Source organism: Microcaecilia unicolor, chromosome 12 (genome assembly GCF_901765095.1).
Source record: "Microcaecilia unicolor chromosome 12, aMicUni1.1, whole genome shotgun sequence".
Taxonomy (NCBI): Eukaryota; Metazoa; Chordata; class Amphibia; order Gymnophiona; family Siphonopidae; genus Microcaecilia; species Microcaecilia unicolor.
In genome coordinates, this window is record NC_044042.1 from 62,419,856 (window position 1) to 62,447,754 (window position 27,899).

The 27,899-nt window shown below is 43.6% G+C and overlaps 1 protein-coding gene across 3 annotated transcripts in view; it reads right to left on the reverse strand.

Moving 5' to 3' along the window:
* FAM118B (family with sequence similarity 118 member B) overlaps positions 1-10,646 on the reverse strand; it is a 76,903-nt gene extending 66,257 nt beyond the window's left edge. For 2 of the 3 annotated variants that reach the window (XM_030221970.1, XM_030221969.1), the window contains exon 1: positions 10,383-10,494. In XM_030221970.1, the coding sequence (XP_030077830.1) occupies positions 10,383-10,469 (87 nt within the window). In that variant the 5' untranslated portion in view covers positions 10,470-10,494. The other variant, XM_030221971.1, reaches the window with a different exon arrangement.
* Between the last annotated feature and the right edge of the window lie 17,253 nt (positions 10,647-27,899).

The window sequence follows — 27,899 nt, forward strand, 5'->3', positions numbered from 1 at the left end:
CCTAAGTTTCAATGTGTGGTAGTAGAGAACCTTTTGTGTTGCTGTTGCCTCAGCATTAGTTCTACATCTGAGAATAGTGGAATTTCCATGTGTGCATTACAGAACTAGGAGGTGCAGGGTTTATCTTAAGATTCTGTTCCATCCTATAAACAGACACCAAACTTCACTCCAGTACAGAAGAGTTAGTTGAATACTACTACCAAATTATTATAATGGCAGTTTTACTACATACATAGTAGATGACGGCAGAAAAAAAAAGACCTGCACGGTCCATCCAGTCTGCCCAACAAGACAAAATTGAAAAGTGATTAGAGACGTTTTTTTTTTATCGCACAGAAGACCTTTGGGACTTTTTTTGTGGTGTTTTTAAAGGCAAAGGGGGGGGGGAAGATGTGCTGCTTTTAAGTATCATATTAATGTGTTCCCCCTCACACCTAATTTCCCCCTCCTGCTACACATGCTATTGAGATAAATACTGAAGAGCTGAAGCTGCATTAGACCCCTAGAAGGGCATGAAATTAGCTCTGAGCTTTTCTGTTGACATAGGGACATAACCCACTCCTTAATGTTCAACAGGAAATGGATCACCATCACAGCCAATGCCTCTTCTTTAGATGTTCAGACATCTCTCTGGGACATGGGCTGCCATGCTCCTGGATCAGTTGCAGACAACTTACTAGTTTCCTCCGTAAGCCAAGCTAACAGAGAATTACAATAGCCCAAACAGGTATTCACTAAGGCTTGGAGAAGTGGGGTCAGGGTGCTCTCCCAAGGAAAATTTCCAAACTCTCAGAACCGCTAATCACTAGCATATTTCACTTGTGGGTGTACAATCTTATCAGGACTCACCTTTAAAACACCCAGGTAACAAACCTCTGCTTTTATAGGTAGCAAGGTTCCATCCATTAACTGTTACTACATACCAGTATGCAAACTAGATTTTCCCACTTTCTTCAGTGTTAACAATTTTCATTTGAACATGGACATCAACTGCTTGGATCAATTGCTGTTAACCTGGGAGTTATAGCAAAAGCCAGTAAATCTAAGCAGTTAGGGCTCAAATCTCACTTCTCCCACTGATGCTTCTTATGACATTGGGCAAGTCACTCCACCCTCCATTTCCTCAGGTACTGGACTTGACTGTACTCAATTGCTCTGTCCTCCACTGCATTGCTCTTGCTCTGAAATTCTCTTTAAACCTGCACTCAAATTGTCTAAAACATGGCTCCAATAGGCTTTTACAGATAGATAGGTTGGTTTCAGCCCCTCTGCTGATGCATGGCTCCCTTTTCCTCTAAGCCTGTGTTTCCCAAACCTGGTCCTGGAGGCACCCCAATTAGTCAGGTTTTCAAGATATCCACAATGAATATACATGATAGATTTGTATACAGTGGAGGCAGTGCATGCAAATCTCTCATGAATATTAATTGTGGGTATCCTGAAAAACGGACTGGTTTGGGCACTTCAAGGATCAGGTTTGGCAACCACAGGCTTAGAGGAAAAGGGAGCCATGCAGCAGCAGAGGGGCTGAAACCAACCTATCTATCTGTAAAAGCCTATTGGAGCCATGTTTTAGACAATTTGAGTGCAGGTTTAAAGAGAATTTCAGAGCAAGAGCAATGCAGTGGAGGACAGAGCAATTGAGTACAGTCAAGTCCAGTACCTGAGGCAATGGAGGGTGGAGTGACTTACCCAATGTCATAAGGAGCATCAGTGGGAGAAGTGAGATTTGAACCCTGCTCTAAACTGTTTCATGGCAGTTGGTCTTCCAGCTTGGATTGTATGCATTCACTTCTCCCTCTTTTTGTGTGTGTGTGTGTGTGTGTATTGCTTTTGAATAATTGATGGAACTCTTGTCAGCACCTTGAAATGGTGCATTAAGGGCCAGAACCAAAACCTGTCACCTGGAGGTGAAGCGGCAAGTATATGCCTTTTACGTTGCTCCTCTCGGCTGCCACGATTAACCACAGCATCCTCCACTCTCCGAGCAAATAGTTTGCTGATCAGAGCACCAAACTACTGGGGGGGAAAAAAGGTGGTGTTCTTCTCTAAGCCACCCGGAGTGCCAAACAGTCCAATTTAAAATCTACTCCTGCGATCTGCGCAACTACTAAGACACCCTTGACGTGATCTTCCCACCTGCCTACTCACTGCTGCAGACACTCATAGCTGAACACTTTTGAATCCATCTATTGTGGCAACAGCACTACAATTAATTTTTCAGCCTCGACTGTTCTCTCTCAGGGTAATTCTATTGCCACAAACACTATACTGAGTAGCAACTACTCTATAACACATCGAACTTCCACTGCTCATTTATCCTTTAGATGTGACTGTTACTGAAGGACATTTTTCACTACTGCGGGTATTGTTTTTAATTCAGAACAGATGTTATAGGCAACCTCTTTCTCAAGATATAAAACTTGGCATGCTGTACCCCTCCCCCCCCCCCCATATCTAAACATTTCTATACATTAGACTATGCTGATTTGGTTAAACTTGTCATACATTTAAAAAACAAAAACAGTAAATCCATCCTAAAACAATTAAGATCTCTTCCTGGGGTCCTTCCCTTGCTGTACTTAATATAAAATCTGTAGAAGTCAGACAAATCTCCACACTGGTCTAATGACAGGTAAATAAAAGACCCCCTTTTGGAATAACCAGAGCCACTAAAGACCTACATATGTAGGATTCATACACCTATCCTCCTTGCTATTTCTTTTACAGATCTGCTTCTGCCCTTCCATCGCAAAACATCTCCCCTGGCCTGACCTCATTTTCAAGAGTCATTCTGAAGTTCTCTTACCTGTTCTGTCACTTTCACAACCTGTATTCTACACAATCACTGGAAAAGTATTCTCTTGCTCCATCCACATGGTGATCAAATATTCCCAGATATCATCACACATTGCTATTACTTCCTCTTGATGTTTTATGACTAGGTCTTCTCATTTCCTTTTTTTGTTTGTTTTTACAATTTTTGGAACAAAAGAAGTGCATATCTTATTACTGCTGCCTGGTGACTTCTCATTTTCTCCTGTTCCAAGCCCCTTCTTTAGTTGCCCAGGCTATGTGCCAAGTTCACATTATCTTTTGTGATGTCAGTAGTGAAACAGCACAGCAATGGTCTGAGCCGCACAGATGATTAATAACTGGGGAAGTTTGCATATACTGTTACAAACTATCGTGCATTTGTATTTTTATTTTTAATTAGTTTTAGTTATATCTTTTATATACGAGTGTGTACTGCTGTAACCCACCTAGACCCTTGAACAGTACAGGATATAAATAAAATTTAAGCTAACAAAAATAAAATAAAACTTTAAACACCAATAATTGCAACTAAGCACTTGTTCAGGAAAACACAAAGCGGATGCAATTCTATAACAGTGCACCTATATTTAGGCATCTACTTTCCTTTAAAGAATACTAGCGTTACCGTATATACATGAATACATGCTTAGGTGTGAACAGTTACACCAGCCATAGGAGCTGTGTAAATGCTCATGCCTAGTTGTCAGTTACCTGCTTAAGTTTGTGCCCCAATCACACTCACCTGTAAAATACATACTATGTAAGATGTACACAAGCAAAGTTTTGGCATTTATATGCATATCTGCATATATGCTCAACAATATAATAAAAACGAGCGTATTGCTTGGTATAAATTAACAACACTCAAAAAATGTGAAAAACGGGGGAAAGACCTCAGACAAGGGTGACGCTAGGCTCTAAGATAAGAGCAACTGAAGCAAACTGGTCACAATACTTCTGTGTAATCATCGGTCAAAAGCCCCCAACCAACCTAAAACTTTTAAATCTTTTTTTTGTTTTTCTTATTGCATCGTGTGAAAATCAAAAAAAGAGAGAGAAAGGGAATGCAATCCACAAACACTCCCCACTACAAAATTATAAATTGTAAGCAGTGCGCAGCTGAGCACCATTGCCGAGTCAGAATCTGCTTTGAGAAGATCGGTATCCTACATCCCCTGAAGAAGCCCTATGGTGAAACGGGTCCGTTGGGATGCCCTATTGTGAATACCACATGCAGCTAAGCTCAGCCAGTTAAAGTCAAGCTGTACTTCTTACAATGTATAATTTTGTAGTGGGGAGCATTTGTTGATTGCATTCCCTCTCTCTTTTTTGATTTTCACACGATGCAATAAGAAAAACCAAAAAAAGATTTAAAAGTTTTACACAACCAATTAGGTTGGTTGGGGTTTTTTGACCAATGATTACACAGAAGTATTGTGACCAGTTTGCATCAGTTGCTCTAATCTTAGAGCCTAGCGTCACCCTTGTCTGAGGTCTTTCCCCCCGTTTTTCACATTTTTTGAGTGTTAATTTATACCAAGCAATACGCTCGTTTTTATTATATTGTTGAGTTTCACATTGAGCGAGCTTCCCCTTTTGTGTTTGTTACCTTTGTATATCTGCATATATGCCAATATTCTAGTCATTTACACACAATCAGCACATAGTATTAGCACCTTCTCTACAGAATTACTGCTTAATAGATAAAACAAAGGCTTTGTTAAAATTCACAGAGTTTCAGGTTGAGCACATGTACATTGTGGAAGTGACAAGGCTCCCATCACATTCTGTTTAAGTAATTCTTTTGAAAATGTTCAAAATCTCCCAACAGGTTTTCCTTAATTCCAGGGAGCAGAGGTGGCACAAGTGATCTCACACTCTCTGTATTTAAACAGCTTATAAGCTATGATATCACAAATGACTCACACATACCATGAACCAGATTCCTTTCCACATGAGGTAATTTTTACCATTAAAAGGCTCCTGAACTCCAAGTTTGGAATAAAATAGTTAAAACAAAAAAATAGACGTTATGCCAACTTCTGATTTGTGTTAACTGATAAGGGGCAAGTGTAACTGATATCTGTATACCAATTAGTCTAAAACAATCCAGTAATATTCCTTAAAGTCAGGGAATGATACCAGAATGACAGTTTTGCCACATGCTAAACGAGCATCTATAAAGACATTTTCAAACCACTTAAGGCCCTGTTTACTAAGGTGTGCTAGTGTTTTTAGCACATGCTAAAAATTAGTACGCTAACCTTGTAGACACTCGTAGGAATATTAGCTTAGTGTGCACTAAAAACACCAGCGCATCTCTAGTGCAGCTTAGTAAACAGGGCCCTTAGGCCTTTCAATATGATTCTCCTTCACTGCCAACTTCAGACTCTGTTCCTTTTATCTTGCTGCACAACACATCTGGAATAGACTTCCTGAGTCAGTACATCAAGCTCCATTTCTGACCACCTTCAAATCTAACCTAAAGGCCACTTTTTTTGAGGCTGCTTTTAACTCCTAGCCCCTATTCACTTTTCAGTACACATGTCCGTTTTATAATTCCCATCTTAAGTATTTCCCTTATCCCTTACTGTCCTGTTTGTCTGTCTTGGTTAGACTGTAAGCTCTGTCAAGCAGGGACTGTCTCTTACATGTTCCAGTGTACAGCGCTGCGTACGTCTAGTAGCACTATAAAAATAAGTAGTAGTAGGTCGGACTTTGGCCATTTTGCGCTAAGCGTCCAAAACTCGAATAGAAAACATGACCATTTTCAAAACCTCAAAACGTCTTAATCTTTTTTTTTTTTTTAATACCGTCTATAACAAGGTTTTGTGCTATGTGCATCTATCTTCTCAGGCCATTAAAAAAATGTACAAGTTAAAACGTAGAAATATCAATCCACTGTGATGTAGGAGGGGTCAGCATTTTTAGCTAACTGGTCCACCAGACACCCCAGGAGAGCAATGGGGCACCCTAGGGAGCACTGCTGTGGACTTCATATAAATGCTCCCAGGTACACATCTCACCATTGCTCTGCTGAGCCCTTCAAAACCCACTACCCCCAATTCTACACCACTACAATGGATGGAGGCACCTGTATGTGGTTACAGTGGATTTTTAGTGAGTTTTGAAGGGTTCACAGTTTCCAACACGAGTGTAGCAGGTAGGGGGAGGTATGGCCTGGACCCACCTGTCTACAGTGCACTGATTCCACCACTATGCTGCTCTAATGTACCTGGCTATAACATATGAGGCTGTCATAGAGGCCAGTGAGGACCATTTTTATTAACATTTTTTTTTGGGGGGGGGGGGGGTGGAAGGTGGTCAGTGATCATTTGGGGGAGGTGTGGGCGGGGGGTCATAACCAATCCCTCTCAGGGTCATCTGGTCATTTAGGGCACCTTTTTGTGCCTTATTCATTCTGAAAACAGGTCTAGTCCAAAATGTTGGATATGGGCCTGGGTCCCCTTCTCTACAGTGCACTGTACCAATCACTAAACTACTCCAAGGACCTGTTTGCTGTTCTAACAGGACTGGCTATAACATCTGAGGACATCATAGAGGGTGGTATATACTGTTTCTTCCACATATTTAGGGGGTGGGAGGGGGTCAGTGACCACTGGGAGAGTAAGGGTGGTATTGCCTTAATCCCTCCAGTGGTCATCTGGTCATTTAGAGCACCTTTTTAGGACTTGTTATTAAACAAAAAAAAAAGGTCTAGACCTTAAAAAATTGTAGCCCTGGATGTTTTGGTTTTGTTCCGTTATGCCAGAAAAATGTCCAAATGTTAGGAAAGCCCTAATCCCACCCCCAACATGCTCCCTTGTGATTTGGATGTACTGCAGATGAACTACATAAATGTCTGCAAAACACGTTTAAACATAGAAATTTGAACATTTTGGTAAGCAAAACAAAACATCTAAATGCTGCTTTATGTCACTTTTTATAAGTTTTTTCTCTTTCATAAATGAGCCCCATACTGTACTAAGCTTGTTCAGACGCTGGTGTTGTCATAGTGTTTTGAAGAGCTGTTCTCTCTCTACCTCCATATTTTTTCTAATTTCTGAAAAATTGCTCACCTACTGCAACATCCTTTTTTGTAGAACTTTTACAAATGAATCACAATTTTATATGGTGGCAATTTTCTCAAAGATCAATATAGCTCTATTAAACCTTTATGAAAAGATTCACCCAATGTATTTGGTGTACAGTGGGTACAGCTTTGCATTAAACTTACAGTTTTGTTAACAGCATAACAATAGTGAAGTCGTCAAACATAAGAATAACTACAATCAATGAGGTGAACTTGGAGATGGAAAACTGAATCTTAAAAATGGGAGTAACATGATATAGTATCAGAATTACACACAAACAGCAGTACAATAGACAACAATACATGACCACCTAAACTTCAGGAAATCATGACGACAGCACACTACATTTGATATATCACATAAATGTGCTTCCTAGGCTGCCTAACATGATACTATGTCATCACAATACAAATGAAACACCTTAATAGACACACACTAAAGCATTCAAACAGATACAATAAATACAATGCCTGCATAACACAAACATACCTGCATACGTACACATTAACAATCAAATAACATATGCTGCTCATGTTAGTATAAAATGACGACATCTTAACAGGCGGCCAAGAGGGCAAGTGCAATTGAGACATACAGATAGTCAAAGCTGTAGTACAAAGTCACTGGGATAAACTGGGGCAATTTATATATACAGTTGAAGAAAGTATTAGGAACTTTGTTGGTGAGGCCCCACCTGGAGTATTGTGTTCAGTTTTGGAGGCCATACCTTGTTAAGGATGTAAAAAGAATTGAAGCGGTGCAAAGAAAAGCTACGAGAATGGTATGGGATTTGCGTTACAAGACGTATGGGGAGAGACTTGCTGAACTAAACATGTATACTCTGGAGGAAAGGAGAAACAGGGGTGATATGATACAGACGTTCAAATATTTGAAAGGTATTAATCCGCAAACGAACCTTTTCCGGAGATGGGAAGGCGGTAGAACGAGAGGACATGGAATGAGATTGAAGGGGGGCAGACTCAAGAAAAATGTCAGGAAGTATTTTTTCACGGAGAGAGTAGTGGATGCTTGGAATGCCCTCCCGCGGGAGGTGGTGGAAATGAAAATGGTAACAGAATTCAAACATGCGTGGGATAAGCATAAAGGAATCCTGTGCAGAAGGAATGGATCCTCAGGAGCTTTGTCAAGATCAGGAGGCAGGGCTGGTGGTTGGGAGGCGGGGATAGTGCTGGGCAGACTTATGCGGTCTGTGCCAGAGACGGTGGTGGGAAGCGGGACTGGTGGTTGGGAGGCAGGGATAGTGCTGGGCAAACTTATACGGTCTGTGCCAGAGCCGGTGGTTGGGAGGCGGGGATAGTGCTGGGCAGACTTATACGGTCTGTGCCCTGAAGAGCACAGGTACAAATCATAGTAGGGTATACAGAAAAAGTAACTGGTCTTAGTTACACAGTTTGCAGCAAGCTAGTCAGTCACCGCATGAATTAAAGGCTTATGAGAAGAGCCAGGCTTTCACCTGGTTACTGATGTAGAGGTAGCCTTGAGTTAGGTATAACCCCTCTGGGATAGAGGTCTAGAGTGTAAGAGCTACGTCTGAAAAGACTCACATGTTTTGATTTGGGGTTTTTTTGTTTTTAAAAGGAGTGTACAGATAGTAATTCTTGAGAGACCTCAAAAGGTGTTTAAAGAGCAAACTTATTCTTTAGTTATTGTCTCAGGGCATGGAGGGAAAAAAAAAAAATCAAAGAAAGTTTTTAATTTGGCCCACTAGGGTACTGGTATCCAGTGCAGTTTTTGCTGGAAGGGTGTGATGTGGTCATTCCACTTACAACCCATTATCAGACATGATGCAGCATTCTGAATTAACAGCAGCTGATGACAGCGGTGTAGCTATGGGGAGCCACAGGGGCCTGGGCCCCCCCAAACTGGATCTGTGTCCCTGGTTTGGCTGGCAGGGGTTCTCACCCCTGCCAGTTGAAGCATTATTTTCCAGCGCCGCCATATTTCCTTCCCCTCACATCCGGCACGCTCGTTTTAGTAGAAACTGTGCATGTGCAAATGCTCAATTTCATTAAAACAAGTATGCCGGACATGACATGAGGGGAAGAGAGAGCAGGGCAGGAAATGCGGCGGCGGCGCCAGAGACCAGCACTGGAAAATGCACTTCAGCTGGCGGGGGTTGGGGACCCTCACAAGCCAAGGTATGTGCGGCAGCAAGGGGGGGGGGGGGAGGACCAAAATGTGCTCCCTCCCACCTTGAGGTCTAGCTATGGCCCTGGCTAGTGAGAACATTTGGTAGAACCACTACACAGTGGTAACAGTAGTCCAGTTGCGATGTTCTCACAGCATGCGCTACTGTGGTCAAATTTGTGGCAGCTACAAATTTATTTATTAATTGGGATTTATTAAATGCCTTTATGAAGAGATTTACCCAAGGCAGTGTACAGTAGGTATAGTTTAACATCAAACTTACAATTTTGTTAACAGCATAACAATAGTAAAATGAAGACAGAATGAAACAGGAAAACTTGAAAGCTGCAAATTGAGACTTAATATATTCTCTCCATATATTACAGTTTTTAAAAGATTGTTTGAATGTCAAAGCAAGCAATTAGTCTAGCATTATCCCAAGATTCCTGACCTGTGATTTTAAGTGCTTGTTCATACTTCCCAAAAGGTATTTTGAAGTCAGGTATCTGTCCACTTGCTTTAGGAATCCACTGAATCTCTGTTTTACTTGGGTTTAGGCAGTTTTTTTTTTTTTTGTTGGCTTACTAAATGTATAGGACCTCTGATGTTCTAGACAAATGTGCCTGCTTTTCTTTCCAGGAACAAACTTATTCGGGTGTACTTTTCCCTTTTTAAATTACTTTACAAGGACCTAGGTGTCTGTGCTTATGAATTTACTAATTAATATGGGCAAGATTTACCAAGTGGGCTACTGCTTTAACATAGCAACCTTATTAGAAACAATGTCCAACTACATAAAATAGGACCTATGAACATTAACACCTTGTTAGTACAGGTGATGCAGTAATGCCCTTCATCAAATCTAGCCCCCAGTCAGCTCTATTCAAAACTAGTTCTTCAATAACCACTCAAAGCTTATTTCGGGTCATATCAACTCTGCCCTTAATCTAGATATGGGGCAACACCACCCACCTCTTTGTAATTTACATTTTCATTTACGACCCTACGGTACAGAAAATAAAACATGCCGTTTTGTATACGCAATAGCAATACTAACTTGCTGTCCATTTTAATCTCTAGTTCTTCAATTAATTATTTCAAGGTATAGAAGGTGCTAACAGTTTGGCACCTAACCTTTATACCTTTCAGGAAATCTAGACTGCCCCTACTTGACTGACTGTACATTTGTCCATTAGATTGTAAGCTCTTTGAGCAGGGACTGTCCTTCTATATTAACTTGTACAGCGCTGCGTAACCCTAGTAGCGCTTCAGAAATGTTAAATAGTAGTAGTAACAGTTACTGAGAACAAAAAAATCCAATACCTTACTGCGCAAACATGAAGAATAGGTACAAAAAAGGCAAAACATCCTTAACTTCTTAGTCGAGACGCCACCTTCATCTACTGCCATCTAAGCATTTTTCCTACCCGCTTCTTCTCACCTCCAATGCCGTGTCTGGCACCTCGTTCAATTAAGCTCGTCTCTTCCGGGAGCTCACGACGACCCCCTGCAGCCAGTCTAACTGGTTCAGCGCACGAGACCGGTCTCACAACGGCTCGCTCATGCTCTACTTAGCCAGCGCGGACGGCAAGCGTAGAGGACCAAAGGAAAAGTCGATACCGTTCAGCAACGGACCAATGAAAAAGGAAAGGCAAACAGATACAGGGGCCGCCAGCGCCGCTTAGCGAAAGAAACGAAGAACACTACAGAGAGATATTCAATTCACACGCGTACAGAGAAATAGGTCAACAGAGCAGAAAGGAAAGCGCACACATAGGTGTAGAAGAGGAGAGAGAGAGACACCCTTTTATTAATATTCATTTTTTATAACATTTATATTCGCTAATCCAATTTGTCCTTGCTGGCATAGGAGCAGTGGTGTACTGGAGCAGGCTCTCGAGAGCCGTTTGTTACGTTTTTAAGAATTTTGGGAGCCGGTTCTCCATGGCTACTTTAACAAATGGATCCCAAAATGTGGGCTTGGGCCCCTCCTGAATTCTCTTTTACTTTGCTGGCGAGAGAGAGCCCCCTGTTAACAATTTACCAGCACACCCCTGCATAGGAGACTGCTCTATTGAATAAGCTCCCTTACTGTGTCCAGGACAGGTCATTTCTATTGGGTTTAGCACCCAGCACCCCGTATAGGAGGCTTGGGGAGGCTAAGCCTCCCCAGCCCAATCGTGACCTTCCCCTGGCTGCTGCCCTCACAAATGCAGGGCTGGCACAGCAGCCAGGCAGCTCTCCCTCCTTCCTTCCCGCTCTCAGCTCCCCGACCGGCAGCCCTGCTCCCCCACCCCATGCGTGCGTGCATGTGTGCGTTAACCTTTTACTTTCTGTGGCAGTGACCCCCCCCCCCCCCCGCATGCGTGCGTTTTAACCTTTTACTTTCCGTGGCAGTGACATCAGTGACGATGAAGGCACTGCGGGCTTGCCTCCAGCTTCTCCCTTCCCTCTTCACACAGTGTCCCGCCTTGAGCGATGATAAGTACATAAGTAATATGGGTATAACAAAAGAGAGGGAACAAAGTACAAACTAAAGTCCAAACAAAAAAAACAGCACCACGGGCCTTTAAAAATGGAACACAGTTCTTTAATGAATGAGCCTTGACAAAAAGACCCGACACGGGCCGTGTTTCGGTGACTAGCACCTGCGTCAGGGGTCACAATGATGACGTGGAAAACTTGGGGAACAACTCGAATATATTCCTCTACAATATATTATTCCTTATCCCACGTCTCATGTAGTAAAAGCTACAAAGCACCTAGGCACTTTCACTTTCTGTATCAAAATGGACGCAGGTGCTAGTCACCGAAACACGGCCCGTGTCGGGTCTTTTTGTCAAGGCTCATTCATTAAAGAACTGTGTTCCATTTTTAAAGGCCCGTGGTGCTGTTTTTTTTGTTAAGTACATAAGTAATGCCATACTGGGAAAAGACCAAGGGTCCATCGAGCCCAGCATCCTGCCCATGACAGCGGCCAATCCAGGCCAAGGGCACCTGGCAAGCTTCCCAAACGTACACACATTCTATACATGTTATTCCTGGAATTGTGGATTTTTCCCAAGTCCATTTAGTAGCGGTTTATGGACTTGTCCTTTAGGAAACCGTCCAACCACCTTTTAAACTCTGCTAAGCTAACCGCCTTCACCACTTTCTCCGGCAACGAATTCCAGAGTTTAATTATACGTCGGGTGAAGAAGAATTTTCACCGATTAGTTTTAAATTTACTACACTGTAGTTTCATCGCATGCCCCCTAGTCCTAGTATTTTTGGAAAGCGTGAACAGACACTTCACATCCACCTGTTCCACTCCACTCATTATTTTATATACCTCTATCATGTCTCCCCTCAGCCGTCTCTTCTCCAAGCTGAATAGCCCTAGCCTCCTTAATCTTTCTAAATAGGGAAGTCGTCCCATCCCTGCTATCATTTTAGTCGCCCTTCGCTGCACCTTTTCCAATTCTACTATATCTTTCTTGAGATGCGGCGACCAGAATTGAACACAATACTCAAGGTGCGGTCGCACCATGGAGTGATACAACGGCATTATAACATCCTCACACCTATTTTCCATACCTTTCCTAATAATACCCAACATTCTATTCGCTTTCCTAGTCGCAGCAGCACACTGAGCAGAAGGTTTCAGCGTATTATCGACGACAACACCCAGATCCCTTTCTTGGTCCGTAACTCCTAATGTGGAACCTTGCATGACGTTGCTATGATGCATTTCCTGTTTCCTCGAGGGTGGCCGCGGGACACTGTGTGAAGAGGGAAGGGAGAAGCTGGAGGCGAGCCTGCAGTGCCTTTTTCTTCATTGATGTCACTGCCATGGAGAGTAAAAGGGTTAAACACGGGGCGGGGGGGGGGGGGAGGAAGGAACGGAGGGCTGTCCGGGAGCTGAGGGAGGGCAGGGAGAATCGCTGAACATGGAGGGGAGGGGAGATCGCTGGACATGGAGAGAAGAGGAGGGCAGGGGGAAAGAATAGATCACTGGAGAGGAGGGGAGGGTATGGGAGAGAACAGATCACTGGAGGGGAGGGCAGGGGAGAGGAGAATTGCTGGACATGGATGGAGGGGAGGGGAGAGAGGAGAATTGCTGGACATGAATGTATGGAGGAGAGGGCAGGGGGAGAGAAGGGGAGGGCATGAGGAGAGAAGAGATCGCTGGACATGGAGGGGAGGGCTGGGGAGAGAGGAGAATTGCTGGACATGGATGGATGGAGGGGAGGGCAGGGGAGAGAGGATAATTGCTGGACATGGATGGAGGGGACAGGGGAGAGAGGAAATTTGCTGGAGATGGATGGAGGAGAGGGCAGGGGAGAATGGAGAGTTGCTGGACATGGATGGATGGAGGGGATGGCAAGGGAGAGAGAAGAATTGCTGGACATAGATGGATGAATGGGGGTAGGAAAGAGAGGAAATTTGCAGGATATGGGTGGATGGAAGAGAGGGCAGGGGAGAATGGAGAGTTCCTAGACATGGATGGAGGGGAGTGCAGGGGAGAGAGGAGAATTGCTGGACAACATGGATGGATGGAGGGGGCAGGGGAGAGAGGAAATTTGCTGGATATGGATGGATGGAGGAAAGGGCGGGGAGAATGGAGAGTTGTTGGACATGGATGGATGGATGGAGGGAGGGGAGGGAAGTCAGGAAGGAGATGCACATGGATGGAGGGGAGGGAAGAGAGGAGAAATGCTGGACATGGATGGAGTGGAGGGCAGGGAAGAGAGGAGAAATGTTGGACAAGGATGGAGGGAAAGAAAGATAAAGGAAGGAGATGCACACGGATAGAGTAGATGGGAGAGAGGAGAAATGCTGGACATGGATAGAGGGGAGAGAAGACAAAGGAAGTAGATGCACATGGATGGAGGGGAGGGGAGTGAGGAGAAATGCTAGATATGGATGGAGGGTAAATTGCTGGATTTAAGGGCAGGATCGGAACACTTTGAGGGCAGATGTTAAGTAAAGGAGTGTGGTAGCCGTGTTAGTCCACTATTAAGGGCAGATGTTGAAACTGGAGAAAGGATAGGGATACGGCTAGAGATGGTAGGCAGGACGCATAAGGACACAGAAGGATGGTGGGCATGGTGAGAGAAAAAATATCAAATGGAAGGAAGGAAGACACTGGGACCAAAGCTAATAGAAAAACTAAATGCTCAGACAGCAAAGGTAGAAAATATTTTTTTTTATTCAGAATTTATTAATTGGAATATGTCAGCTTTTGGAAATGTGCATCTGTGATATTTTGCATGTAAGTTTCACTTTTACTAGTATTGCTGCATGTTGAGTCTAACTTCTTGAGGTAACTTTCCAGTTTAGTGTTTTGCCTTCATATCTGTTGTGTCATGTGTTTTTCATGTGTGATCAAGATGCAGTATTCTGCTAGTGTGTAGTATTTGCAGTCCTTTTTGTTTTGTTTTGTTTTTTTGTTTCACTAGGTTGTGTACTGGTGTTTTAGAGCCCGGTGTAATTATAGTGCTGCCTTTCCACGCATAAGGTTGTAGCTTGTCCTGTCCTTGGAATTAGTGCTGTTATGGTTGGTAAGCTTATGAGTGTGTTTTTGCACAAGTTTGTGTATAGTGTTTTGCAGTGGAGAGATTATGTGTTGGCCTTACTGAGATGGCACCAAAACATCAGAAAGGGTGTAGAGCCTAAATCATGACACACTACCTCTTGAAGGATCTACATATGGTCGTTAATAAAAGGAGGTCATTGTGAACACTATCCACCCTAAAAGGGTGTTTTGTGGCTCTACATGAGAATTGTGATATTATGATCCCTTGTTTCATATTGTTGATGGTCTGCATTTTCCGTATGGGTGTTTATTGGTGTATTAGGGTCTGTCCAGTGTAATATTTATGGTACAGTAAGGTTCTGAGTGTGTTTTTGCACAAAGTTGTGCATAGTGTTTTGTAGTTGAGCGATTGTGGTTAGTATATGCTTTGAGCAACCACTTTATTCTTTGACATATGATACATATCTAATATCTACATTTAATAAAAGGTATTAATTATGACTATTTTATTTTTACTTATTTTTTTTCTGTGTGTTGTCAGACAATTATGGAGGTAAGCTCCGCCCCTGGCACCACCCCTAATCCTTCCCCCTTTAGCCTCCCCAAACAGTTGGGCCACTGACCGCCTATGGTTGGCTCATATGCTCCTTGGTGGATTAGAGCACTATTTCCCAAGTCCAGTCCTTACTAGTCAGGTTTTCAGGACACCCACAATGAATATGCATGAAAAACATTTGCATATAATGGAGACGTGTATGTTTATTGTGGATATCCTGCAAACCTGACTGGCAAGGGGTACTCCAGGGCTGGACTTGGAAAACACTGGATTAGAGTGTCTACAATAAATCAGTGATCTCCCCATATGACTATTGTGTTCAATTGTGGTCGTCGCATCTCAAAAAAGATATAGTGGAATTAGAAAAGGTGCAGAGAAGGGCGACGAAAATGAAAAAGGGGATGGGACAATTTTCCTATGAGGAAAGGCTAAAATGGCTAGGGCTCTTCAGCTTGGAGAAAAGGCATCTGAGGGGAGATATGATAGAGGTCTATAAAATAATGAGTGGAGTTGAATGGGTAGATGTGAAGCATCTGTTTACGCTTTCCAAAAATACTAGGACTAGGGGGCATGCGATGAAGCTACAATGTAGTAAATTTAAAACGAATCAGAGAAAATTTTTCTTCACTCAATGTGTAATTAAACTCTGGAATTCGTTGCCAGATAATGTGGTAAAGGCGGTTAGCTTAGCGGAGTTTAACAAAGGTTTGGACGGCTTCCTAAAGGAAAAGTCCATAGACCGTTATTGAATGGACTTGGGGAAAATCCACTATTTCTGGGATAAGCAGTATAAAATGTTTTGCACTTTTTTGGGATCTTGCCAGGTATATTGTGACCTGGATTGGCCACTGTTGGAAACAGGATGGTTGGGCTGGATGGACTTTTGGTCTTTCCCAGTATGGCAATACTTATGTACTTATGTAGAGGGATTCCTAGCTCAGGAGTGATAGTAAATCTCTCAGAAATTGAATGCCTGCTGCATACAGAGATTACCTACTGGATATTTTATCCAGGGCAGTCAAGGTGTCACTGCTTTCCTCGTGGATTATTTTGCTCACAGACTTTGGTACTCCAGACAGCTTTGGCACCCAGGGAAGTTGTCCTGTTTGTTCATCCCTTGCAATAGCCAAGGCTGACCCAACCATTAAGCAAGACAAAAGGCAGCAGCTTCTGGGGTGCCAAAGTACAGCTGCAGTCAAAGCAAATAATGGGTCCTGTCAACCACACAAATTCAAGGAAACAACAACATGCTCTTTCACCAGTAAGAAGGGTGGACAATTTTCCAATAGCCTATTTATTGCACCTTTTCCACACCCGTAAGGGTATCATAATAGATCATAAATTCCTGAGTTTACACAGGCTCATGTTCTTTAATAAATTACAGGCTTCTCAATCTCTGATAGATTCCAGAGTCGCACCGGCTTGTCAGCCTCTGCCCTTTTTGACCTGTGCTCATGATTCTACAATAATTAGCACACGCTATAGGCTAGAGACACCCATAGGAATATATGGGCATCTCTAGCATTTAGTACATGCTTATTTTTAGCATGTGCTAAAAATGCTACTTCACCTTTGTAAAAGGACCTCTTTAACCTATGGAACTTTGTAAGTCTAAGTGCTTTGAAAATAAGCCCCAGTGTGCCTAAAGGTTAATGGGGGAGGGCACAAGGCTGAAGGTTTATTCTCTACTCCAGAAAGTCTGCAAGAGAACCTAACCCACCTACATATCAACTGCAAATCATAGATATTACAGGTGAACATGGAAAAGATACAAAAATTATTTTCCTGAAAAAGCCCAAAACAATCTCCAACATAAAATTCAATTCTTACCTAACCAGGAAGATAATCATATCATTAAATGCACACTTGTGTAGTAACTAGGGCTAAGTCATGGGTATCTAACACCCTAGTCAAACCTGTAGCTATATATCCCTCCTCCATAGTCCAACATCTCCCCTTCCCTACCCACAGATGTCCAGCATCCTCCTACCTCTCCATGTGTCCAGCATTTCTCTTTCCTCCCTCCACTATGCCCAGCATCTCTCTTTCCTTCTCCCCCCATCCCCAACTACGTCCAGCATCTCTCTTTCCCTCTCCACTCTGCCACATCCAGTTTCTCTCCTTTCCTTCTTACTGTATACATCTCCCCTTCCATTCCCCCTGCCACTATGGCCACCACCACCACCCTACCTCTGTCCTCTACCCAAGCAGGATATATGTGGCAAGACCTCCACTCATGGCCCAGGTCTGCAGCGTCCTGTCCTGTGCACAGCAGGCTTCCTGTCAGAGGGAGCTGGACATGACCAGCTTTGAGTGTGAGTATTCAAAGGCTCACTGCTGCTCTCTTACCTGTCTTGCCAGTCAGGCTGGTGCTATGCTGCCGCTTCTGCCATTTCTGCTGCTGCTGCAGGCAGATGTCTAGTCTGTCTAGTGGTTGGGCTGCAACAGCTGCACAGATTGTACCTTTTCCCAAGTAGGACCAGGACTGTAATGGAGGAGGAGTGGTAGGAGACTATTGGATAGCAGCCTAATGCTCTGTTTATTTCTGTGCCAGCATCACAAACAGCTTCAAAACTCATAGGCCAGCATTTTCAGCAGCCACCGCATCTCAAAAAAGATATAGCAGAATTAGAAAAGGTTCAAAGAAGGGCAACCAAAATGATTACAGGGATGAAACTCCACTTATATGATGAAAGGCTTAAGAGATTAGGGTTTATCAGCTTGGAAAAGACAGCTGAGGGGGGATATGATAGAGGTCTACAAAATCCTGAGTAGTAGAATGGATCAATGTGAATCAATTTTGTACTCTTTCAAAAAGTACAAAGACTAAGTAGGGGACACTCCATTAAGTTTTACATGGTAATACTTTTAAAACAAAGGAATAGTTAATCTCTGGGAACCATTTCCAGAGCACTTGGCAGTGGTGTACCGAGGGTAGAGCGGTGGGGACAGTTCGCCCTAGGCGCATGCTGCAAGGGGGTGCATGGAGTAGCCACATGGCTGTTGGCTCTGCCGGTCCCCTGCTCCCTCTGATGTTACTTCCTGTTCCAAGGCAAGAAACTTGCGGATCCAACAGCTTTGCGACTGCTCTCAGTACCCCCTCAGGCGGTAAGACAGTGGGGTGGAGGTGATGCAGCGGGGGGAAGTGATTTGCCAAGGGGGGGGGGGGGTGCGCAGCAGCAATCCGCCCTGGGTGCCAGATGACCTAGGAATGCCACTGGCATGTAGTAAAAAGCAGTTAGCATATCTGGGTTTAAAAAAAGTTTAGACAAGTTCCTGGAGGAAAAGTCCATAGTCTGCTATTAAGATAGACATAGGGAAAGCCACTAGTAATCCCTGGGAATCTTGCTGCTCTTGAGGATTCTGCCATGTACATGTGACCTGGATTGGCCACTGTTGGAAGCAGTATTTATCCCAGAGTACAGACAGAATTGATAAATTAACGTGCGGAACTACAGTTAGTAATATGTAAGTTATCTTTAAAATGCTGAGTTTTAAAAAAGGTTCCAGAGGAAATTCGGGAAATTATAGACCGGTGAGCCTGAGGTCGGTGCCGGGCAAAATGGTTGAGACTATTATAAAGAACAAAATTACAGAGCATATTCAAAAGCATGGATTAATAAGACAAAGCCAACATGGATTTAGTGAAGGGAAATTTTGCCTCACCAATCTATTGCATTTCTTTGAAGGGGTGAACAAACATGTGGATAAAGGTGAGCAGGTCAATATTGTGTATCTGGATTTTCAGAAGGCATTTGACAAAGTACCTCATGAAAGACTCCAGAGAAAATTGGAGAGTCATAGGATAGGAGGTAGTGTTCTATTGTGGACTAAGTACATAAGTATTGCCATAGTGGGACAGACCAAAGGTCCATTAAGCCCAGCATCCTGTTTCTAACAGTAGCCAATACAGATCACAAATACCTGGCAAGATCCCAAAAGTTTGATACATTTTATGCTGCTCATCCCAGAAATGAGCAGTGGATTTTCCCCAAGTCCATTTTAATAATGGTCTATGGACTTTTCCTTTAAGAAGCCGTCCAAACCTTAAAAAAAAAAAACGCTAAGCTAAGCGCCTTTACCACATTCTCTGGCAACGAATTCCAGAGTTTAATTACACATTGAGTGAAGAAAACATTTCTCTGATTTGTTTTAAATTTACTATTTTGTAGCTTCATCGGATGCCCCCTAGTCCTAGTATTTTTGGAAAAAGTAAAGAGATGATTCACATCTACCCATTCCACTCCACTCATTATTTTATGGGCCTCTGTCATATCGCCCCTCAGCTGTCTTTTCTCCAAGCTGAAAAGCCCTAGCCACTTTAGCCTTTCCTCATAGGGAAGTCGTCATATCCCCTTTATTATTTTTGTCGCCCTTCTCTGTACCTTTTCTAATTCCACTATGAGGGACATAATCAATTGGGGCACCCATGTTTTCCTGAAGGCATCCTTGCAGGATGTCCCCGTGAAGTGGCGGGGAAGCCTGTATTATCGAAACAAGATGGGCGTCCATCTTTCATTTTGATAATACGGTCGGGGACGCCCAAATCTCAACATTTAGGTTGACCTTAGAGATGGTCGACCTAAATGTTGAGATGGTCAACCTTAGAGATAATCATCCCCAGTTTTCGGCGATAATGGAAACCAAGAACGCCCCATCTCAAAAACAACCAAATCCAACTCATTTCATTGTGGGAGGAGCCAGTATTCGTAGTACACTGGTCCCCCTGACATGCCAGGACACCAACCGGGGGCACTGCAGTGGACTAACTGATGCACTAACAACGGAAAAAACCCTTCCCTTACCGATCCCTTAGCGATTCAGAAAGGAACGGGCATGCATGAAGGAAATTGCATGCAAACGAGCTGTTCACTGTTAGCTCATTTGCACACGATTTCCTTCCTAAGAAGGGGAAGCCAGTGCAGAGCAGCCAAGGATTATGCGTGGCTGCTCTGTGCATGCCAAAGACGGCTTCATACATGCAGACAAGCTGCGTGTATAATAGCCGTCTACAACCTTAAATAAATTGCCATCTACAACCTTAGAAAAATACAAGTCCAGGTGAAAATGTCCAAGTGCTCTTCAGGGATGTCTTTTTTTTTTTTTTTAGAGTATGGGTGAAGGATGTCCTTGTCCAAAAAGTGGATGATTCTGTGAGAAGGATGTCCATGCCTTTGCTATGCCTCTGACACCCTCTTTCATTTATTTGGATTTTGGATCACAAGTAGCAGCAGTGGGATTTGAAATGGCCACCTCTGGATTGTAAGACCAGTGCTTTAACCACTAGGTCACTCCTTCACTCCACTCCTTTGAAATTTGGCTGTCCCTGTGTGTGTGTGTTTGGGGGGGCAGTTCAGGACATCCAAAATGTTTGAAAGAAGGACCTCCATGCCTTCGCTATGCCTCCGCTGATACACACATACCTACCCCCCCCCCCCCCCCCAAGGGACCTGCATACTGCTGCAATGGACCTGAGTATGACATTTCAGGCTGACAAAAAAAAAAGTTTTTAAAGTTGTTTTTTTGGGGGTTAATGGTTAGTGACCACTGGGGGAGTCAGGGGAGGTCATCCCCGATTCCCTCCGGTGGTCACCTGGTCAGTTTGGGCAAGTAAAGTCACCCAAGGGCTCGTCAGGGACACCCTTATTTTTTTCCATTATCACTAGAGGATGCCCATCTGTTAGGCACACTCCAGTCCCGCCTTTGCTACGCCTCTGACACACCCCCCGGCAGTGGTGTGCTGGTAAATTTTTAACAACAGGCTCTCTCCCCGGTCCACCTTGGCGCCCCCCCGTCCACCTCGGCGCCCCCCCCCATCCACCTCGGCGCCCCACCCCATCCACCTCGGCGCCCCCCCCCACCTCTGCACCCCCCAAAATTGCAGAGCTGGCTATAGCCGGGGGGGGGGGGGGGGGGCGGGGGGCAATGCATTAGTCTCTCCAGGAAAAAAAAATTTAATGATCCCAGGTTCCAATCTTATTCATGTTTAAAATGGGATAAAATGCCATAAATAAGTAAATAAATATAAACTTTTAACGTTCAGCACCTGATTCTCAAAGTGGACATATTCCAAACACTATAATGAAAATAAAATTATTTTTTTTCTACCTTTGTTGTCTGGTGACTTTGTTTCTCTGATCATGCTGGCCCAGTATCTGATTCTGCTGCTCTCTATCTGTTCCCTTGACTCCGTTTCCAGGGCTTCCTTTCCATTTATTTATTTTCTTTCCTCCTTTCTTCTTCATTTCTGGTCCTCCGCAGACTTGACTGTACAGTGGATCCAGCTTCTGCCTATTTTCTCCATCCATGTGCAGTTTCTCTCCTCACTTCCTTTTCCCTCATCTAATCTCCTTACTCTATCTTCCCTCCATGTCCAGCATTTCTTCTCTCTCCCTTCCCTCCCCTCCATCCATGTCCAGAATTTCTCTTGCCCTCCCCTCCATCCATGTCCTGAAACTCTCCTCTCTCCCCTGCCCCTCTCTCTCTATCCATCCATACCCAGCAATTCTCTTCTCTCCCCTGCCCCCCTCTACCCATCCATGCCCAGCAAGTCTCTCCCCTGCCCCCTCTACTCATCCATGCCCAGCAAGTCTCTCCCCTGCCCCCCTCTACCCATCCATGCAATTCTCTTCCCTGCCCCCTCTACCCATCCATACCCAGCGATTCTCCTCCCTCCCCTGCCCTTCCCTCCCACTCCGAAACATGTCCAACGATGTCCTTTGCCCCCACCCTCCCCTCCCGCTCCCATCCGTCTTTTTTAATTACCTCAGTCGAAGCGCGCGCTATTTACTACTACTACTACTACTATTTAGCATTTCTATAGCGCTACAAGGCATACGCAGCGCTGCACAAACATAGAAGAAAGACAGTCCCTGCTCAAAGAGCTTACAATCTAATAGGCTTCCCCTGCTTGCTTCGGAAGATGTTCGTGCCCTTAGTCTCGCCTTCTGACGTCATTCTGACGTCATTTCCTTTTTCCGCGAAGGCGGGACTAAGGGCACGAACATCTTCCAAAGCAAGCAGGGGAAGCCTGGAGACGGGCAGCACGCAGCAGGGCTTTAAATAGCGCGCGCTTCGACTGAGGTAATTAAAAAAGACGGATGGGAGCGGGAGGGGAGGGTGGGGGTGAAGGACATCATTGGACATGTTTCGGAGCGGCATGGGAGGTAAGCATGGCCTGTGATGGCACCCTCCTGCCATGCTTACCTCCCCTAATGGAGCCGGCTCGCCCCCAACAACCGGCTCGCAAGAGCTGTCAAAATTTAACAAGCGGCTGTTGCGAGCCGGACAGAGCCGGCTCCAGCACACCACTGCCCCCCGGGAACTTTGGTCGTCACCGTGACGGAAAGCAGTTGGGGACGCCCAAAATCAGCTTTCAATCATGCCAATTTGGGCGACCCTGAGAGAAGGACGCCTATCTCCCGGTTTGTGTCGAAAGATGGGCGCCCTTCTCTTTCGAAAATAAGCCTGTTAATCTTTTTTGAGATGCAGTGACCAGAATTGAACACAATATTCAAGGTGCGGTCACATCATGGAGCGATCAAAGGCATTATAACATCCTCATTTTTGTTTTCCATTCCTCCAAATGACACACTGATTACGATTTATAACAAATTACTAGTCTATTTATGAAAAGTTATTCCGTTATTATGCTTCCTCTGTGTACATCCATATGCACAAACCGACATGTTTGAAAATATAAGTGAAATTAAATACAAATTCAACAATGTTTTTTAGAGTATCCTTCCCACCCCACACCACCTACCTACTTAACTATTCCAGACCTCCTCCCTGCTCCCCCAAGCCGCAGGGTCCCAGCACATACCTGAACTGAAGCCACCCTGGTGGTCTAGTTGATTCTTCGGGGCAGTAAAGATCCCCAGTCTTTCCTGCCCACTGCCACATCTTCTTTAAAATGGCTGCCGAGACTTACAACTGTGGTCTAGCAAGACTTCAGCGGAAGTCTTGTGAGGCCACCGCTGGAAGTCTCGGCAGCCATTTTTAAAGAGCGATGCGGATGCAGGAGGGTCAGTGCCGGCAGCGTCTTTCCTGCCCAGAAGAATCCACTAGACCACCAGGGTGGCTGAATTCTGCGCAGGTAAATGCGGCACTAATATAGTGTTAATGGCTGCTAGCGCCCACATTTACTTTTAAGCATCGGAGCCTCAGGGAGCTGTAGGAAATAGCCAGGAGGTCTGTGCATCTCAGCTTCTGTATTAAGGGACCAGTGAGGCAGCCAAGGGGGTTGTCCATATATAGTTCAGGTGTCTGTTACTCACCTACATATGCATTCACTGCAGCTCCTTATTCTTTTCTTCACTGCTCTCCCCCATACTCTTCTTCACAAACTCAGTTCATCTGACAAGTCACTTGTATTTGTTCCCTTTGTTGACAAAGGTTATTCATTAACATGTGAAAAGAACACTTCAAAGACATAATGGTCAGCTGAGGTCTCTACTCAGAAAGATAATTGCCAGCAATGGAGGGACTGGTAAGATAAGTTCCTCCCCAAACAGCAGAGAAGGCACAGAATACATAGGTAAGAAACTGCTTAGTGGGTTGTCTAGACATGAAACAATCGGTCAATCTTATACAAAGATTAGAACACATCTTTATAAAGCAGAACTTAATCTAGGCAAAGATGCTAATAGTCTGAAATATATGTGATTACACAATGGAAAAAAGTCTATTACATAGTATTTCTCAACTAACATTTATAACTTGTTTTCTTAAGGTAAACACAGCCTATGATTTACTTTACCAAGGCATCCATCATAAATACTAGTCAGTTTCAGATATTCTTTACTGTTCTGCTGCCGTCATTTACTGTGTTACTATGTATGTTCTTATCAAAGGGCCCCTCTTTATCAATATAGATAAAGAAAGCTGTGCTATTTTACTTGAACATACTGGCCTTCTTTTCACAATATAAAATGGAATCTGCTAAGCTAGCATTTGTCAATAACTCATTCAAAACAATTTGTTACATTTATCAGGCAAATTGTTAACTCTAACTTTTCCAGAGCCATACTTCTCCTTCATCACTAACTCTCAGCTCCATTTTTTTCAACCTTGTTGTGCCATTTGCCTGAAACAGAATGTTTATACTGGATAGGGGAGGGATAGAGACACAGAGGGATGGTGCCAGACAGGTGGGGGGGGGGGGGGGGGGGGGGGGGGGGAGGGATAGGAACACAAAGGAATTATGACATATGAGGGGAGATGGGGACCCAGAAGGGTGATACTTGATTGGGGAGGGATAGAGGGATGATGCCTGACAGGTTGGGGGGGTAGAGACACAAAGGGATGATGACATATGAAGGGGGATGGGGACGCAGAAGGGTGATACTGGATAGGGCAAGGATACAGACAGAGAAGAGGAATACGTAATATAAGCCCCCTGGTGGTTGAGGACGGTATTGCAATGATGTTACAAAGTTGTCATGGTCCCCAAATAAGTATTGTCATAAGTATTGCCATACTGGGACAGACCAAAGGTCCATCAAGCCCAGCATCCTTTTTCCAACATTGGCTAATCTAAGTCACAAAAACCTGACAAGATCCCAAAAAAGTTCAATACATTTTATGCTGCTTATCCCAGAAATAGCAGTGGATTTTCCCCAAGTCAATTTAATAATGTTCTATGGTCTTTTCTTTTAGGAATATACCAAGGTAAATGAAAAAGGGGGAAAACTCGCTCAAAATCAACCTCAATGGTAATACAAAACAAGAGAGTAAAGACTACGAATGTGTCTAACACCACACAATCAAAAAAGGAAAGAAATGGGGGAAAAGACCTCATGACCTGCTGTTGCAAGCCTATAGCAATAAGACCATCCTGGTCACATATCTACTCTTTGTAATCATCGGTCAAAAAAACCCCAACCAACCACAAAGGTTGTGCAAAATAATACCTTTTTTTGTTTTAGGTTTGTAAACAATTTTTTTGTATAAATTTAATTTGCATCATGCATCAATTTGAGAAAAACAAAAATCAAAGAAAAAATTATAACTGTGTAACCCCTGCCAAACAATCAAATGAAAGTAAAAGTCCAGCTTAACTTAACTGGCTGAGCTTGACTGTATGCAATTCTCATGAATGGAATCCAAACCCAACGGACCCGTTTCACCAAAAGGCTTCCTCAGGGGACAAAGGCTAACCAATTCAAGGATACCAGTTCAGGCTCAGCAGTGGCGCTTAACGGATACTCCGCCAGTTGGAGTGGTGTTAGACACATTCGTAGTCTTTACTTGCTTTTCCTTTAGGAAGCCATCCAGACCATTTTAAAACCCCGCTAAGCTAACCGCCTTTACCACATTCTCTGGCAATGAATTCCAGAGTTTAATTACATGTTGAGTGAAGAAAAATTTTCTCTGATTCGTATTAAATTTACTGCTTTGTAGCTTCATCGCATGCCCCCTAGTCCTAGTATTTTTGGAAAGAGTAAACAAATGATTCATGTCTACCCATTCTACTCCACTCATTATTTTATAGACCTCTATCATATCTCCCCTTGGCCATCTTTTCTCCAAGCTGAAGAGCCCTAGACCAGGGGTGTAGCCAGACCTCGGCAGGAGGGGGGTCCAGAGCCCAAGGTGTGGGGGGGGCTCATTTTAGCCCGCCTCCCCCAGCCGCCGAACCCCCCGATACTTTCAACCCCCCCCGCCATCGACCCTCCCCCGTCACTTTCGTGACCCCCCACCTCAAGGTACCTTTGCTGGCGGGGGTCCCCAGCCCCCGCCAGCCTTAGTCTTCTTCAGCGCCGGTCTCCCACACATTCGCTCACTTCACTGATCTGTGCTGTGAGTCCTGACATCCTGCATGGACCGATACAAAGGCATTATAATTTCCTCACTTTTGTTTTTCATTCCTTTCCTAATAATACCTAACATTCTATTTGCTTTCTTAGCCGCCGCAGCACACTGAGCAAAGCATTTCAACGTATCAACAATGACACCAAGATCTCTATCTTGGTCGGTGACTCCTAATGTGGAACCTTGCATTACGTAGCTATAGTTCAGGTTACTCTTTCCAACACGCATCTCTTTGCACTTGTTCTCATTAATAGTCATCTGCCATTTAGATACCCAGGTCCTCTTGCAATTTTTCACAATCCTCTCACAATTTAACAACTTTGAATAACTTTGTGTCATCAGCAAATTTATTTACCTCACTAATTACTCCCATCTCTAGATCATTTATAAATATGTTAAAAAGCAGTGGGGTTCCCATGGGGAACCCCACTATCTACCCTTCTCCATTGAGAATACTGACCATTTAACCCTACTCTCTGTTTTCTATCCTTTAACCAGTTTTAAATCCACAATAGGATACTACCTCCTATCCTATGACTCTCTAATTTCCTCTGGAGTCTTTCATGAGGTACTTTGTCAAACGCCTTTTGAAAATCCAGATACACAATATGAACCGGCTCGCTTTTATCCACATGTTTGTCCACCTTTTCAAAGAAATGTAATAGATTGATTAGGCAAGATTTCCCTTCACTAAATCCATGTTGGCTTTGTGTCATTAATCCATGCTTTTGAATATGCTCTGTAATTTTGTTCTTAATAATAGTCTCTACCATTTTGCCCAGCACTGACATCAGGCTCACCAGTCTATAATTTCCCGGATCCCCTCTGGAACCTTTCTTAAATATCGGCATTACATGGGCTACCCTCCAATCTTCCAGTACCACTCTATGCCAACCAGGGAGTTTAACAATAAAAATCAGTTTTATTTTATAAATGTTTATACATGTTAACAGCAGTATTTACCTATTGTTTTCTTTCTATATCATTCTCAGAAGTTGGCAGCATGACATACAGATGCATTGCAAAGACATATTCAACTTTTTGGGATCAGCATCAGATATGTAGCTCTTTTGTTTACTTTGAACAGTGTAATGCAACAAGTACGTTTCTATATTAACCCTTTCTTTTCTGAAATTATCTTTTTCAGATTCATCGGATTTCACAGGAGAAAAGACCCGGGATCAGGTAAGTACAAAGAATTTCCTCTCTCCATCTCTCTCTCTTCTAGCTCTTTTCTATGTTAACCCTTTAACTCAGTCCTTATGTTGTAATCACTGAACTTTATTCTTCCAGCTGTCTTGTTAGTCTTCTCTTCATTCTTTACATTGGGTACCTGCACTCTTCAATGCCGCATCCTGGAGTACTTGAATACCTACTGACCTGACTTTGTATAAATGAAAGGAATATATATTTTTAAATTTTTATTACATTTGTACCCCGCGCTTTCCAACTCATAGCAGGTTCAATGCGGCTTACATATTATATACAGGTACTTATTTGTATCTGGGGCAATGGAGGGTTAAGTGACTTGCCCAGAGTCACAAGGAGCTGCCTGTGCCTGTAGTGGGAATCAAACCCAGTTCCCCAGGACCAAAGTCCACCACTCTAACCACTAGGCCACTCCTCTAGCATTAATGTGCGCTAAGTTTAGTGCACACTAAAAATGCTAGCAAGCATTAGTAAACAGGGCCCTTAGTTTGTAAAAGATATTAAAAGATACAGTAAATATTCTTCTTTGGTGATTTGACATTGTCCACACATTGGTGATGTGTTTTGTATACAGTTTAATTGTGTGGCTATTAGACCCTGTTTATTGAACTTTAAGAGGACCTTTGCTAGAACTTTTACATAAGCGTTCTGGGAGTAATTCTATAACATAAGTGCTAACATTTGGGTACTGATTATGTTCTTTAATGTTTAGAATAATGGCATTTATGCACACACGTGCACA